At 36.7% G+C, this 17,526-nt stretch overlaps 1 protein-coding gene across 2 annotated transcripts in view; it reads left to right on the plus strand.

Annotated features, from left to right (window-relative positions):
• The window catches only part of Nup54 (nuclear pore complex protein Nup54), a 132,910-nt gene that overhangs the window by 40,774 nt on the left and 74,610 nt on the right, over window positions 1–17,526 (plus strand). Inside the window, exon 1 of one of the 2 annotated variants that reach the window (XM_081752432.1) lies at window positions 7,010–7,276. The exons of the other annotated variant lie outside the window; for it this stretch is intronic. Coding sequence (XP_081608558.1) covers window positions 7,162–7,276 — 115 coding nt within the window. The 5' untranslated portion in view covers window positions 7,010–7,161. Of the gene's footprint in view, window positions 1–7,009; window positions 7,277–17,526 lie in introns of those variants that run through there. 2 annotated transcript variants of the gene reach the window in all.

The following is a 17,526-nucleotide window of genomic DNA, read 5'->3' on the forward strand; positions in this document are numbered from 1 at the left end:
GTTAATTCTCCTTTAAAAAATGTTGTGGTAATCACTCTACATTTTCTTTCATGAACACATATCTTCACAGGGGGGCGCGGTGGCTCAGTGGTAGAGCGTTCACCTCTGGTGCTTGGGGTCCCGGGTTCGATCCCAGCCCCCGCCAAGTGAACTTTGTGGTGGACAAACACCGTGCTCATGGGTTTACTCGGGGTTCTCCCGTTTCCTCCCACTTTCTTCATTCCACCATTTTCACTCATCTCTCATAATCACCGTCTCCTTTAGCCTAACCGGCATAACCGTGGGACGTAAAACTTACAGATTTCATTTCATTTCACATATCTTCACAATATAATGGTTTTTGTAATCTCCATTTGCAACATTTCTATGTAGTTTACGAGTTTTTCTACGTAGCAAAACAATCATATATTCTGCCATATTTCGCATGGAGTCACCTATTTAGCTTGCTCCACAAATTTGGAGAAGTTACTAGCATCACAGAGGAGTCTTTGATTTTTATTGATATCAAACGCGGAGTAGTAACTCGGCTCAAGAATAGAGGTGTGCTTACTTCAAAAGGGCGGGGCTTATCCGAGGTCAGCCGAGACGAGTAGTGCTCAGTTTTCTCTTTATTGATACCAATGCGAGTAACTACTATAAAATTGGGAATAATGAGTAACTTCGTTTTATTGATATCACCGAATCATATACTCTGCCATATTCGCACAGAGTCACCTATTTATAATAGTTACACAAATTTGGAGTAGTTACTAGCATTACAGAAGAGTCCTTTATTTTTATTGATATCAAACGTAGAGTAGTTACTCAGCTCGAGAATAGAGGTGTGGTTACTTTAAAAGGGCAGGGCTTCTCCGAGCTCAGCCGAGACGAGTAGTGCTGAGTTGTCTTTTTGTTGATACCAAGCGAGAAACTACTAAAAAATGGGAATAATGAGTAACATCTCCGTTTTATTGATATCACCCAATAGGTGATATCAATAAAAATAAGTAACTAGTCCTGAGAAGTCAAGCTCTAGAATCGGAGTAACTACACCTGGAGTAATCTCCTCCCTCAATTTCATATCAATAAAACAAGCCACTACTCACTCCCGGCGGGAGCTCATGTGGTTCGGATTCCACGTTAATCAGTAGGTCCACGTCTCATATAGCCTCGCTGCTGAAAGGGACGCTAAACTAAAATCAACAACAACAAGCCACTACTCAGGTCTAGACTGCTATAGATTTATGAACGTTCACTCGCGTTTCCTCCTCGCGTAGCAGTGAGTCGTATCAATAAAAGAAGTGATTACTCATTTCTCTCATCCGTTGCGCGGTCATTTCGTTGTTTCTAATTTATGGTGTACGCCATGGAACGGGCAAGTAGCAACGACAGTTTCAATCAAAGTGCATTTGTGGATATTATAAAATAGTTTCCAGTGGTACTTTCAAAGTCTCAGTTACCAGAAAGTAAACGAAGGAAAGCCGAAGCTTTGAAGGCAATTACAGTGAAATGCAACGAAATATCAAATACATCTACGACTGAGACACAAATCCAAAACATAATCTTTAATATTCGAGCGAGAATAAAACAAAAAGAAAAAAGAAAAAAAGTAAACAAGAAAGTAACCCTGAAACCATGGGAACGAACCTATTGGAGCTGATGGATGTTGATTCGAATCCAGCAATATCAAGATTAAGACGACAAGCGCATATCACGTATTGTCCAAGGTCTTTGTAGATTATTTGGCTTTAAGAACGAAATCAGACACTTGGCTCCTTTGTTTCCTTTTAAAAAAGTCAAGCCAGTCACGTCTAAAAGCACGTCCATCTGATTGCGTTTTCCACACCATACGTGTCCCCTTTCGCTTTGACATAAACAAAATACATTCTCATGTATATACCCTTCCTATCAACGTTGAGTTGAGTTGATTTTGAGTTTTACGTCCTTTTCAGTAGCGAGGCTATATGAGACGGGACCCACTGGTTAACGTGGAATCCGAACCACATGAGCTCCCGCCGGGAATCGAACGCGGGTCTTCCATGCCAAAGGCATGTACGATAACCGCTTAGCCACGAAAATGAGCTCTTCCTATTAGTGTATTCGTCTTTAAAATACTAGGATTCTTTATTGCCATGTGTGTATAGTCAAATGCTCCGATAGCATCAGGAAATGTATATTGTTCTTGCCACTCTGCCTTTGCTGTTTGCATATTACGCACACTTCCGAAAACAGTAAATTTTCAGATTTCACAATAATCGCATCCATTACACTTGTAGTAGTCATAGACATAGTACTTTGAGCCACACCAGAATCCCCTGACATTCCTGGAATCCCGGATCACTCACGTAACGCAAGAAAACCCGCATCTTTTCCTCATTACGTAGTGCACCAGCCCAAATTTGGGTTGATTCTCCTTAAAAAAATGTTGTGCTAACTACTCTACATTTTCTTTCATGAACCTATAATGTTTTTTGTAACCTCCATTTACATCATTTTTATGCAGTTTATAAGTTTTTCTATGTAGCAAAACAATAATATATTCTGCCATATTTCGCACGGAGTCACCTATTTAGCTTGCTCCACAAATTTGGAGAAGTTACTAGCATCACAAAGGAGTCTTTGATTTTTATTGATATCAAACGCAGAGTAGTTACTCGTCTCGAGAATAGAGGTGTGGTTACTTCAAAAGGGCGGAGCTTCTGCGAGGTCAGCCGAGACGAGTAGTGCTGAGTTCTCTTTTTATTGATACCAATGCAAGTAACTACTAAAAAATGGGAATAATGAGTAACTTATCCGTTTTATTGATATCACCCAATGGCGTACATTAACTAAGGTTGAAAGATACCAAAACAAATGCTTCTACAGCTATTTATATCCAAAATATTTTTAATAACTTTCAAGGCATGGGAAACATTAGTTGAGTTGATTTTGAGTTTAACGTCCCGTTCAGCAACGAGGCTATAAGAGACGTGGACCTACCGATTAACGTGGAATCCGAACCACTTGAACTCCCGCTGGGAATCGAACCCGGCTCTCCCACGCCGAGGACGCTACCGCTTACTCACGAAGGAGCTCTACGAGTGTTTTCATTTGGCACATTTTTTTTCCTATCGATTTTCTTGAACCATAATTTATATCGATCTAGTGATTTCTCACGACTTGGAAACGTAAAAAAAAAAAAAAAAAAAAACCCTTTATGTTCTCAGCTTTAATCGCACGAAAATTACAACTGAAAACAGCGTTATGTATTTCTACCGCAATTCACAGACATAGCATATGCTGTACTAACACGTGCTTTCTACTTCACACCAAAGTTTCTTTCACACACACACACACACACACACACACAAAAAAAAATGTTCTGAGGGGCCACACTTAGTATTCGGAGAGGAACATTATTTTCACTCCTTCTTAATATATTTATTATATTATAGACATATTAATTTGGTCTCCTCCGAGGGGCACTCTGAGAGCTCCGGGTGAAAGTGCCCTCCTAAAAACATGTCTGGAAGAATACTGGTTCGCACAACACTACGTAATTACTGCTCTCTCTCTCGCTACTACTTTTTATAATAATGCTGTAGGAAAAACAACTATCAAAAACGTCCCTCAAGAATTCAAGATAAAGCAAGACTGCTAACGAACCCAAAATACGCATCTATTAAATCCACTGTACTATTAAATATTTATCAGCTGCATACAAGGGAGTGGCTGCTGATTCACATTGAATTCCTTACGTAGCCCACGAGCGACGTCAGCATTTGCGATTCATCAAAAACAAATGCCTATAGAACCAGAACGAGACGGCCTATAAAGATTTTTTAAAAATACGGGTCTTATTTTTTGTTACTCTTTCTTTTGCACCAAAATTGTATATAACTCGAACTGCTCCTATAATGAAATACATGTAACTCTTATGTCGGTCCAGCATCTTGCTTCCTTCTCTTTAGTAAGGTCTGAAATGAGGCAAATGATGGAAATATGTAGCCAGAAGCGTCCTTATACGGATTCAACGTCATATAATACATTGTATAACATCTCTTATTTCTGTACTTAAACCGGAAACCTAATTTTACAAGAAATGTGTAGCCAGTTAATTCCTATTTTTTCTGTATTTATCTCCATTTAGTAAGGACTATAAGAAAATGTTTTTGACACGGGTCCCATTTCATATGGTAACGCAAAATCGGCGTTTTAGTTTGCAACAACAGATAGAGCGTTTATAATTATTCTTGCATATTTTGCATTGCTTTACGCTTCGCAATTTTTGCGAAAGTAGGTGCGGATCAGGTCCATAGCTTTGAAGGTGCTATAAAGGGCATTGGATATCCCAAATTGTATTTTGCCCACTCTATAATTACGCTAAAGAGAATTTTCAAACTGACTCAAATCCAGTGAAATTCTTGCAATTGTATTTACCAAATTAAATTAGACTTTGCGAATTCTACTCGTTTCTGTGTAAAATTATATGTTTCTTGTTAGAAGCATCAATTATTTTCTTTTGCATTTACCCATTTCAAGAATTTCAAACCGTACCCTTGAGAAGCAGCCAAGGATACCGTACCTGATGCCCTTCCAAACAACAGTATCATAGTCCGCAACGTTAATTGTGAATATTAATACGAGCCATTTGCGAGGTACTTTGTTTCATATTAATAATTAAAATTGAAGTATTTCTTTTTTAACAATTAGAACAAAATTATTTTACAGCAATTGTAGATTATATCAATACAAAATAGAAGTATAGGATGCGGCAGAAATAGTTAGATGATGTTTTTTTTTTTTTATTTTAATGACCTTATGTCAGTGAGGTGTGCACCATGATTATTCAAACAGATCTCTGCACGTCGCCTCACAGCACTTACAGCTCGCTGAACCATGTCCAGCGGGATTTGGTGGATTGTATGTTGAATGGATTCACGCAAATCCTGTAACGTTGCAGAGGTTTTGTTGCATACACTTGTTGCTTCAAGTAACCCCGCAACAAGTCACATGTCGATAGGTCGGGCGAGCGTGCAGGCCAAGGAACATTGCCGCGACGAGAGACAACTCGTCCTGGAAAAATCCTCCCAAGAATGTTGATCGATGCAAATGCTGTGTCTGACGTGGCCCCGTGTTGTTGGAACCACATCTGTCTAAGGCGACGCCGTCGCAGTTCTGGGAGTAAAACGTTTTCGAGCATGTCCTCATATTGAACACACGTGACAGTTATAGTGTTACCATCCTCGTCGTTCAAAAAGTATGGTCCGATAATCCCATCAAAATAAACACCACACCATACTGCAACTTTAGGGCTATGAAGGGGCACTTCATGCAACAACTTTGGATTTCTGGGTGCCCAGTAACGGAAATTCTGCTTATTTACACGCCCATCAATATGAAAATGAGCCTCGTCGAACATGATTAACCTCTGTAGAAAGTTTGGGTTCTTATTAATCATTTGCAACAGCGTATTGGAGAATTGTACGCGAGCATTAAAATCCTCAGGGAGCAACTTGTAAATCATCTGAATTTTGAATGGGTGGAAGTGTAGGCCCTGGTGTAGTATTTGCCGCACATTCCTATCTGACATGCCAAGTGACACAGCATGCTGACGAGCTGAACGCCTAGGACTTCTAATTAATGCTTCTCGTACCCTCTCTATTTTGCCTGGTATTCTCACTGAACGTCGACGACCTGGGGATTTCTTTGATCTTGCAGAAGCCGAAGCTCGGAACCTTTTCACCCAATTAAGAACAGTTTGTCGTGTCGGTACTTGTCCATTTCTGCCAATGTTAAAACGACTTCGAAACTTACGCTGCGTAATTGTTGCAGAGTCTTTGTCCTTGAAGAAACACTCCACTGCGAAAGCGCGATGTTCGTCCGACCAATGCTCCATGGCTACTGACGGAAGGCTTACGTAATTCTTCCAATATTGCGCATGCGCACCGAACAGTCGAACAAACCTACATGCTTTGAACCAGTTTACAAAACAAAACAACAATCAGCACGTTATCTATCGGGTTACGTTTTCTATGTTCATTTTACATTATCTAACTATTTCTGCCGCACCTTTCATATGTTTTATTCAACGTTTGCACTCAATTTTCTAACTTCCAAACTAAGCGAGACACGGTAGTTTATTAAGCACACAATAATATATATATATATATATATATATACGGTTTCGATAATTCAACAATAAATAAAAATTCTGTAAATAATAACTAAATGTACATTTTATGGTGTTTTTTTTTGTCTTTTTCATTGTCCTCTCTGTCTTCATTTCGGCATTTCTGAAAAAATCAGGCTAGCTTCGGGCCTGATACGAATTGTAATCCGGTTACAAGAAAATGATCCATGCCCGCTCTTGACTTTGTATTTAAGTAGGAAATAGTAGAAGGTTACAAATTCTGTTTCCAAAACAATTTCCATAGCACATTAACGTAGTTTACGATATTTATCTAGCATCTGATAATAGGTTATTATCCAGCTTACCTTTGTATGAAACAATGAGTGAATGATCAATATTAAACCCCACAATTGGAAGCCTAGAATAACTCTAGAATTATAGATGAAGCGAACTTGTTTCTTTCATGCAAAATTAATCAATGCACTAATACTTTCTTATACAAGTGCAGATTGATATATAAATATTTTGGGAGACCACACAGAACCACCATATTAGTGTTGCCCCATAAGAAAGCAAGGGCCGTATTCATAGTTTTCTGAAGCGTGATTAGTGCCTTAATTAATAAAGATTTCAACTAACATAAATTTCCTGCAGCAGTCATGCCTTTAGTGTGATGATAATCATACGTCAAAACGAGTCTGCAAAGACGGCAAGTGTCTATATCTTATCTTACGACTGCGCATGCTAAATTAAACGATCATTGTGTACCAATTTTCGAAAAATTTTTGCATACAGCTACTCAACGCAAAAAATCATAACTGCTTTGCCGTTTATCGCAAGTAACAAGATTGTCTTATTGTGACGTAATCCGCTCGTGATTGAATCCAAAGAAGAAAATTTTCCAACCCTGTAAGCCTAAAAAACTGACAAACGATTAGCGCGTATGTTAATGTTGTTATTATCTAAAGCGCGGTGGTAATATTTTAAAAATTTTACCAGTTATTAAAAGTTACGACAGAAAAGGAAACTAAAGAAAACTTGTTAATTGTGCAAGTTAGTCGTATATCAGTATGGCATTTTCAGGTGCAGTAGGTACTGCAACACCTTTCTCGAATCCTGGGACCTCAGCTTCACCGTTCAGTTTTGGAACAGGAACGACAACCACTACTCAATCAGGAAATAGAGGTTAGATGTTATTGTTCATGGGTGCGACTTTATTTTAGGTTATTCATTTATTAAGTAATTATTTCCGGTATTTAATTTCATAGTTATTAGAGGAGATAAATTTTCAGTAGTGAAAAGTTAGATCATGTTTAGTTTTAGGTGTCTTAGGTTTAGGTTTTTAGAATTTGAATCATTGAATGAATTGCCTAAAGTAAAATCTTGTTCATTGTATATCAGTAACGTCATATTTAAATATGTGAAGACAGTACATACCTTTTAGAATACTTTATACAAGAGTTCGTTAATTTTTCTTATTTTAGCTAAACAGCCACAGATGGCGGTCTCAAATAAGACCAAGATGAACCTGTTTTTAACCTTGTATTAGTACTTATCGGTAAGGTTCTAGAACAAAGGTTCCCTTTACCGTTGGGCTATAATAAATACAGAGAACAACATGCCGGGCGGAGCTGTAACGCGCCTTCATTTGCTAACGCTCGCTCGCCAATACTATGTGAATTGAATATTAAACTTGGAGTATGTTTAGTATAAGAAGCACGTAAGAAGTAGAGGCACGTAAAAACAAAATTTACAGGAGAAATGAATGATGCAAGTACTTAGACGTAACCAAATCTAGCCTAACCTACGAGTAACTAACCTAAGCTAACCTGCACTAACCTAATATTAGTAGAAATAAGCGAAATTCTATCATTATTTGGAAAATTATGCGGGACCCCTACACTAATATAACATAAACTAAACTATCTTAACCTAAACTAACCTAACCTACGCTAAACTAACCGAATGTGAACAGAAATTACCAAAATTGTAACTTTTGTAGAGAAAAGAGCTGGACTCTTTCTGCTAAACATAGGCCTTGCTACAGAAACGAATCAACCTAGCCACTAACCTATATGGGGGGGACCTGTGTCCTAGAACCTTCCCCTATTTATGATTTCTTACTTTAATATACCTTACCTACAATTAAACCTGTTTCATTTCAGACCTTCACTGTTAATCACAAATATTTCTTATTTTCATGCTTCCTTTCCTCTTTCCTACATCCACATACATCTACATAGTATTACTGCGCAAAATTAATACTGTCAAGGTGATGTTACAAACTATGCTCTACTCAGAAATTACTAACACATTGATCCAGCTCGCGCCATGTGACTTTGTGTTGGACAAACACCGTGCTCGTGGGTTTTCTCGGAGTTCTCCCACTTTCTTCATTCCACCATTTCACTCATCTCTCATCATCACCATCTACTTTAGCCTAAGCGGCAAAAACGTGGGACGTAAAGCTTAAAGATTTCATTTCATTTTTACTAAAACATTGAGTCCTTACTTCTCCTGCGACAGAGGATATGATATGCCTTCGAAACTGTTATTAAGAATTCGTGAATATCATCCTTCCTTGTTGCTTATTTGAATACATATTCAACCAAGTATTCACCGAAGTCTTCCGTTTTCCTGCCATGTGTGTGAATGTAATTACAAACTGTTCTCCACTCTATGCAATCAACTGAAACGCGTACGAAGATACTCCTTTTCTGCTAACAATTCAGTGGAAGAATACTTACATTCACGAGAAATGAATTTCTTTCGGCATCACATATATTCTTACTGCCTTAGAAAGTTTCGTAATGGAGGAGCTTCATTAATAGGTGCAAACTGACTTCACGAGGAGTGAGTATAAATACAGTGTGTAAATGTATGCCACAAGAAACTACAGTGCATTAAGCACGAACCAACTTGTGCTAGGTGGCCACTAAAAAGCGCCAAATCTAGTTAGCTGAGTCAGAGCAGGAGCGCAGTAGGGGGAGCGAGCGACAACGAGGGGCTGCGTCCTTCTGAAGCAGTCATGTCAGCGACGGTGGGTATATACATTAATGATGATAGTCAAAAAAAAAAAAAAAAATCATATGACATAAAACATGTATTGTGTATTGCAAAGTTTGCGATACTTGTGTTACCACTCTGCACATTCCCCTGACATAGCACTTTCTTTCATGATCTCTTTATTATTGAGTATTATGTGGTACCGAGCACACTTTCCATTATGTTCTACTTTATTATACGTAACAGCCCGGTTTTCTTTCTATTGCGTTTATAGTCCTATTACGAAATCAAATACAAAACTTCTTCCGTGGGTTTCCTCTATAACATGGGATGTCACCCAGAATTTTTCTCCATTTCACTACATTTATCTCAAATGCAACTCCACTCCTACTGTGTCATCCTCACTACTACCAGTCTTTTAGTGGCATCTTAGAACAAGTTGATTACTTTTTTTTTTTTTTTTTTCAGATTAGCTTTTATGGCATAAGTACACTAAAGCTGACCTAATTGAATCTGCACTAAGGAGTGCAAGTTCAAACTCCGAATGTTACTGTTTAAGATACAGGAAGTATGTTTACTGAAAGTATATACTTCAAGAATACTTATATATCCCGATTTCTGAAGATGACCGCTCGCTCAAAAGTCAAGATCTATATATAACAATTCGGTTGACATTTACATGCGCTTCCTGTCTTTCACAGTGTACTTTGAACTTCGCATAACTCGAAACCGAACCAGTGTTTTCGAGTGGCAGGAAATTTACGGTAAAGCTAGAAATTTTTAAATGGTCAAAATGTGGTGATTTTTATTTAAAATAGGCTGATGATTAGGTTATGATATTTTAAACTGTACTAGTACCTTCAACATTCTTTAACACACACACACTCTCACTCACTCACACACACAAAATACTCGCTCACTCAATTCAAGGGTCAACCCGTAACAGTCTTCAGAAAATTCTGCGAAAAAACAGCGAATGCATAGAATGTTAATTATTATAACTACTTTATGATTATCGCAAACTAAATGCAAATATTGGTCAATGCCAGGGTTGACAAAAACCATGGTTTTTATTTAAAAAAAAACAGGTTTTTTGGGTTTAAACCAGGTTTTTTCGGTTTAAATAATTTGCTCTATCTATTTACATTACACATGAACGCAAATAAGTTTGTTTCGCCTTCGTGTTATTATGCAGCAAAGGGGTTGTGCTGGGAGAGGTCACATAAGCTTAAAACGGAATCCAAACCGCTTTTCGGCTTACATTGGAAAAAAATTGTTCTCTGCCGACTCACTCACGAAGGACTCTTGATAAAAATACGTGTCAAGAGTCATTTCAGAAAGACAAAAAGATAAACAGTTGCACAAATAAAACCCTTATACAGAATTATATAGAAATCAGGAAACTCCAGCCTTAGCCATTGAGGAAAATCCTGTTATTACTTTAAATGCAAAGCAATAACGGAAAAATTCCGTTATTGCTTGGCATGTAAAATTTTATAGTCAATGTATCATAATCAGTACGCTAAAACTGAGTTATTAAATTACAATCTAGTATGCAGATATCATTCAGTTAAATTAAAACTGAAAGTCCAATCCGACCTAATGTTAGAAGCTACATAGGCAATCGATAAATGTTGCCTATTTCTATCAATATATTTAAACAACCGTGGCTTCTTAATAAAATAACAGACATTCAGGCATACAATTGGGTTTCGTTTCGTGTGTTTAGGCTTAACACATTCTTATGCAATAACCGAGGTAGGAAGAAGACTCGCTTAAAGTGACATCCGAACCGCTACTTGTTTTACACTTGAAAGATTGGTTGTGGTTCCACCGAGAATTGAACATGGGACGCCTTGATTAAAAGCTGAAAAGGAGATAATATTAATGCATGTGTTATGATATGTGGAAACGTCACCATGAAGTTCATACGATTTAAAGCATTTTTCGTTCTTTATTTTATTTTTATTTTTTTATTTTTTTTTTTTTTTAACGGCTGGTTTAAAGCAGCCAACCCTGGTCAATGCAAAGCAACAATGGCGTTTTAGTTTGCGATAGTTGGTATAGCACTTACAATTGGTTCTTTCTGTTTTTTTTCATTGCGTTGCGGTCTACAAAATTATGAGAAGACTGGAACTTAATCGAGAACTTTACACATTTGACCTCAATGTAGTTTCTTCAAGAAACGGGACATACCGTATACTAATGAATTCCTCCGACAAATTATGTAGGAATACGTAAAGAAAGAAAAAAAAAACGTCAGGTTTAACTGTTTAACCCATTATTAGTATAAATACAGCATTCATAAGTATACCATAATTAATGAAAAAAATTAACGAACTTGTGCTACGCCGCCACTAAAAACAAGAACTATATCTAGTCAGAGGAACAACGCGGCAGGGGGTTTATGCGGAGATGGGTCTGTAGAGAAGAAGCACGCCAGCGATTGTGAGTGTGCGCGTAAACAAAGATAATGGAAAAACTCTTCATATGGCTTAAAAACACATGCCTTACGTGTCGAATAGCATTCGCACACTGTTATGGCTACATATCATTTTGCACATTGCCTTCAGGTAGCAGTTGAGTGCATCATGCTTCCTTTTAGCGTAGTACGTGATAAAGAGACCATACACTTTGTACACCTTGACGTTACAGCTAAGATCTCCATATATTTTCATTACTCGTATGTGTGTGTTCTAAAATAACACATCTCATCCTTAAATTTTACATACATGAATATATAATTTCCGTTGCTGTCGAAAATGCTTTACAAAATTTATAAACTGCGATACAAATTTAAACTTGTTTCTATAATTACTATATAAAAAAAAAAAAACTTATGAATACCTATAGACATAGATAATTACTTATTTCATTAGAAACTGTTACATTACAATCTATAATAGATTTTCTTCAAAATACATTTATTTTCTGTAAGTTGACCATATGTCTACGTCGTTCATTTTTCAATAGAACCAATGGTGACCAACATAGATAGGTTTCACTGTACTGTGAACGATATACTTATAGAACATAGTGCCTTTTGCTCGTCCAAACAATCTTTAAATAAAGTTGAGGCTAAGCGTTATCTAAACAGAAGCAAAGAATTTGTTGTACTGAAAAGAAAAGCCATAAATCTTTTTAAAATTGTGAAAAAATATAGCGTTTTTTATTGAACACACCTCCAACTTTTTTTTTTTTTTTTTTTTTTTCAATTCTACAACTTTAGTGAATATCACGATATGGGAATTTTGTACTCTTTGCTCTTTTCATGCTAAGAGACAAAATAAAGAAGAGAAAGTGCTAAGAAAACGGTGTTTATTGCAATGTTTTTAAATAGTTGTAATTTATATAAATTTACGCTAAGGTCTGCAATGTCACCAATTGGCATGCGCTGCTCAGCACGGCAGCCACTTAAACGGGCTGGGATTGTAGTTTCGAAAAACCAGCCTTTTTTGTGCTGCCAGTGTATTTTGTAATGCAGTATACAGAATTATTATAAATGATGTGCTATTTTTCAAGGTGTGTACTTATTAAAGTACAAATCCAAAATCAACAATCTTTATACCAATGGAAAGTGGAAGTTCTTTTTTTTTTTTTTTTTTTTTTTTTTTTTTTTTTTTTTGCAATACACTATAAATGTTCAATGTGCCCACCGTCTGCTGCACGGCAAACATCTATGCGGTATCTGAACTCGTCCCACACAGGAGCAAGTGTATCTACTGTTACTGAGTGCACGGCAGCTGTGATACGGATCCGCAGATCGTCCAGAGTTATTGGTAGAGGTGGGACGTAAACAGCTTCCTTAACATAACCGAATTTTGTACGAAATGCCCGCTGCACTACAATTTGTAACTCACTTCTTGTGAACTCAAGAACGCAGAAAACCTTGTGCTCCAGGGTAGCCATCCCACTCACAACTGAGAGGGAAACGAATGGCGGCCTATTCCCGCGCGAACTCTACCGGCCGCTTCGGGAACCATCATTGCCCACCAAAACTTTCAACCTTCCTCTTTGCATTGGTATAAAGATTGTTCATTTTCGATTTGTACTTTAATTACTACGAATTTTTAAAAATGGTCAAGCAACCAATATTTTTTTTTTAATTGAGTTATTTCATATGAATTGACTCCATAAACTTTTCCAAGAATGAATCTACATTCTAGGTGATACGTATATTTTGTGAAACGATCTTAGCCATCCCTAGTTTATATTTAAAATCATAACCACTAGTTTCGCTGCATGGTCTAAATATATAATATTACTGCAAGTGCATGATCATTAATAGTAAATCTCCGTATATTACCAGGTAATAAATAATTTTCTTCCCTCAATGGGTATCTCTAATTGAGGTATTCATTTACAGAATAAAAACAATGAGAAAACATAAATCATTTAACTACCTTTCTAAACCTTTTACTTTGTATTAATTTGATTTTATTGGTTAGTTCGGTGTATATTGTCATTGCTCTATAACTTGGACCTTTGCCATATAATTATGTAGTATAAGATAGAATGTACAGTAAAACCTGTCAACTTGGCCACCTGTTCATTTTGGCCTGGTTCGTCTTGAACCTGCATTTTCTCATAAGACATTCGTTACTTATTACTCTGTAAGTCGAGCACCTATCTATTTTGGAAGTTGGCCACACAAAATACCGTTTTGTTTATTTTCTTAACTCTTTCGTATTCCCATATCAGAGGCAGATGTTCTGTATTTTTGACTGGAGACAAAGAGGCATGGATTCCCATGATTTGTTCTTGGAGCTCAATCGCCAGAACTACCCTGATAAAGGGGTGGTGAAGGACGATGTGAAAAAAAAAAAAAAAAAAAAGAGCACATTCAGGAAATGGTTGTGCATATTTGTTTACCTTGTCTGTTTTGGTAAAACCATTAGCTATATCGGCTCCTTGGAAAATTCTCAAAGTTAAAACTAATAATCTCTGTTGTCGACTATTGGCACCTGACGGCTTCTCGAAAAGTACCGGAGATTTTGAGATACGAATTCCCTTAAGATTTTCTGAAAACATCTTTTGCTCCAGAGGAAACACTTGTAGCTCACTAACAAGAGGTAGACGATACTATACAAGAACTACAAAATTAGAATGTGTATATGTACCATAAAGAATTAAAGATGTACAGCAGGATGGTCCTTAGGTATATGGGAAAAAGTAAATTTTCGAATTTGTTACGCCGCACCCTCGATTTGTTTTCCTTTGGTAATAAAAATATCACACTCAAAATTTCACAAAAATCCATCAACGTTAACCCGTGCCACATCTTGATTTCTGCAAATAAAAAAAAATCCATTTGAATTTCAATGGCACTCGATTTACTATTTTTCAATAAACGTATAATAATTATTACAATTGTAAATAGAACGATCTAAATTTTTCCTCCATAATTCAGAATTGACTGGTGTTCAAATACAGTCGGTTGGTTATCAGGCAACAAGTTACCAGTATCATAATCATCGTCCGTACATACAGTACTTATGGTAATACATGGTGTTATGAACCACTGTGGAAAAGATATTTAGGTCTGTTTCTCATGCCACTTGCTTCGTTAATAAAATTTACATTAGTTAAGAATTAATTAGCTAGTAAATACAAATAAAAATGATAGTGGTTGATATCCCAAAAAAATGGACAGAAATATATACTTGAAATGTAGATCGACTTAACGATAACTGTTACTTTTTACATAAGGTAGCTTTTCCTCATCCTGAAAACTCACCACTTGCAAAAGGAATTGCTTCTGTTCTTCATTTTTAGTTAGAACAGCATTATAATTGTCCAATAACTTCACAGCTCTTTCCGCTGCGTCATTTGTAACATGCGGCTTATCAATTACTTTTTCTCGAAAAAAAAAAAAATCCTCATTTGTCGACCAACAAACCGGATCAAGGTCCAGAAAACCTGTAGAAATCCGAAACCTTTCGAAGAACTTGTTCGTGTTTCCTGTTACAAAATTTGCAATTTCTTTTCCTTCAATGCCATCCATTTCACTAGCGTGAAGTTCAAATCGATTCATCATTTCATGAATTTTCACAAGTTTTAAATTTTTCTGTCTTTCTGTTTTTGTTTATTACTAACATTCTCGTCAAAAAATGAAAGTGCCACACATTCCTTTGAGAGGTACCAAAGATGCCGGGAAAACTTCAACAAAGCCAGTCAGGAGACATCAAGGTTCATGAGTTTGTCCTTTGAAGGCTCTTCAAAAATTGTAACTCTTGATGTGGTCCACGAGATGCATTGGAACAAGTAAACCAAGCTTTTACATACAATAGAACAAGAAAAGTGCATACTTGACTAGTCCTTCCCGCTCACTTAACTTAAACTGATTACGAAAGAAAATTATTTTTAAACAATAAAAGGCTTTTCCCATCCACCTCGCCTGATGTACAACTCCAGGCCAACGGAAAACACCTCGAGGAGGCGTACTGCCTAGAAAAATTACTATATGCTTAAAACGTTCTCTGTAATCTTCTCTGTAATGCTCCATTTCCAAATTTTAAACAGCAAAAATTAGCGTATCTTTCTTCGTGTTGCAGAGAACTGAATTGACACTTCGATCAGAAATTCCTGTAACAAAATTGTTGTGTTGAAATCTCGGCCACTCTTTCTGGAAACGCTTAAAAATTGGCACCTCTGGACACCGATAGAAGCCGAAACATATTCTTCAAATACACACTTCAATACTCATTCAAAAATGTGATGCCTGCACGTAAGATATAAAAGGTCTTTCCCCAATTTCTGTTCAAGAATAATACAAGCTCCATTGATAAGTCCAGTATTAGAAGAAGTTGTGTCAAAGGACAACGTCTGCACACGTTCTTCTATTACCCACTCTTCTAAAGTGTGAAAACAATATTGGCAATGTTTTCTCATGTTCCAGACGGTAGGATAGGAACTCCAAGTAGTTTCTCACCACTTTCACCTGTAACAATTATTGGCTCTTCCAGTTAATGCTGCCAGTAATTTCTAGTGAACAACAAGAGGATCTGACGTTTTCGTAACGTATGCATGTAGCTGCTTCTGAATAATTTCTTTGCGGATATTTTCTCGACATCGTCGAAAAGACTATCTCTTTATTTCAAGTTCTTCCACATTATGTCCCAATGCCTCTGCTGTTGCGATGAATACGTGTATGCAGCTCTATCACTCACTTTATAGTGATCAAGAGCCGCAACGAGTCGTGGAGTAATGAAACGTACTTTCCTTCTTCTTCTGAAGATCCTGTCACTTCCTCATCAGTTTCTACTCCTTCCATTGAAATTGTATTTTCTGTTTGGCATATATCTTCGTCTTCACCACTTGAATATATAATCGACGATTCACCCTATTCACTCACTTTACACTGTTCCTCTTTATATTTCTGTTTCCGAGACGTTTCAAGCTCTAGTCGCTTTGTTACTCTTTCTTCTGTGCGAGCTAGACATATGTCCCTACCAAGCATACTTCAGGACGTCCTTGTTGCTTTTGACATATAAGGATTTCCTTGTCCTCTTGAATTTGTATTAAGCCTAAAGCATTTGCATGCGCTATATCAAATAAATCGTCTAAACATATCTAAGAAATATGTGTCTCGTCTTTTCTTCCCTTCACTATTTCTTCTACTTAATTTTTGTAACCGACGAACATTTCGTACAATCCAATGAGTTTATCGATGCTGTGGTGAGTATCTTTGATCGGTATTCTTGCTTTAGACCAAAATATTTCTGTTTCACGAACAGCTAAACGACCACTCTCTCTTAACCTCTACGGTCCCCGTGTTCTCAATTGAGTACATATTTCTATTTTCGTTAGTTGTAATTTGTAAAAGCTTATATTGAAACCCAAAGTTCTCAAATGAGCACTAACCAATAACATCCATCCGAAAGCAAATTTTTCACAAGCACTATGTTTTTCTGTTTATTCTATCCCAGAACACACGAATATTTATTTTTTTTCATAGTTTGAAAAAAAAATCAGAACTGTAGAGGTTAAAGGTAATTTCACCATTCGTAAGTTATAAAAGAACGCACTAAGTACTTGTCTGTCGTACGGTAACTTAGAACCCAATAGCTGTTCACTCATATTATCAACCACTGCGATGACTGCATTCACTAAGCAGCGAACACTTAACAATAACTTCGCTTGCTCATTTAATCTCACATGATGATATAAGAATCACAACGGAACTTCAATCCCCTGAAAATAACTATCACATTATCACATCAAGACTAAAAATACAAAATACAGAATTTCAAATATATATTATAAATAGCCTGAAATTATTATAGTTACAATAACACTTGTAATTAAAAACTAAGAATTTGCTTTAAATTACACACAAAATGGGGATTAAATACAATAATTTAAACTTGTGAATGTGTTGCCATCTGTTGAGAAACATTGGAAACTACTGTTTTCAATATTTTATTATT

The sequence above is a fragment of the Thermobia domestica genome, chromosome 3 (assembly GCF_964235325.1).
Source record: "Thermobia domestica chromosome 3, izTheDome1.hap1.1, whole genome shotgun sequence".
Taxonomy (NCBI): Eukaryota; Metazoa; Arthropoda; class Insecta; order Zygentoma; family Lepismatidae; genus Thermobia; species Thermobia domestica.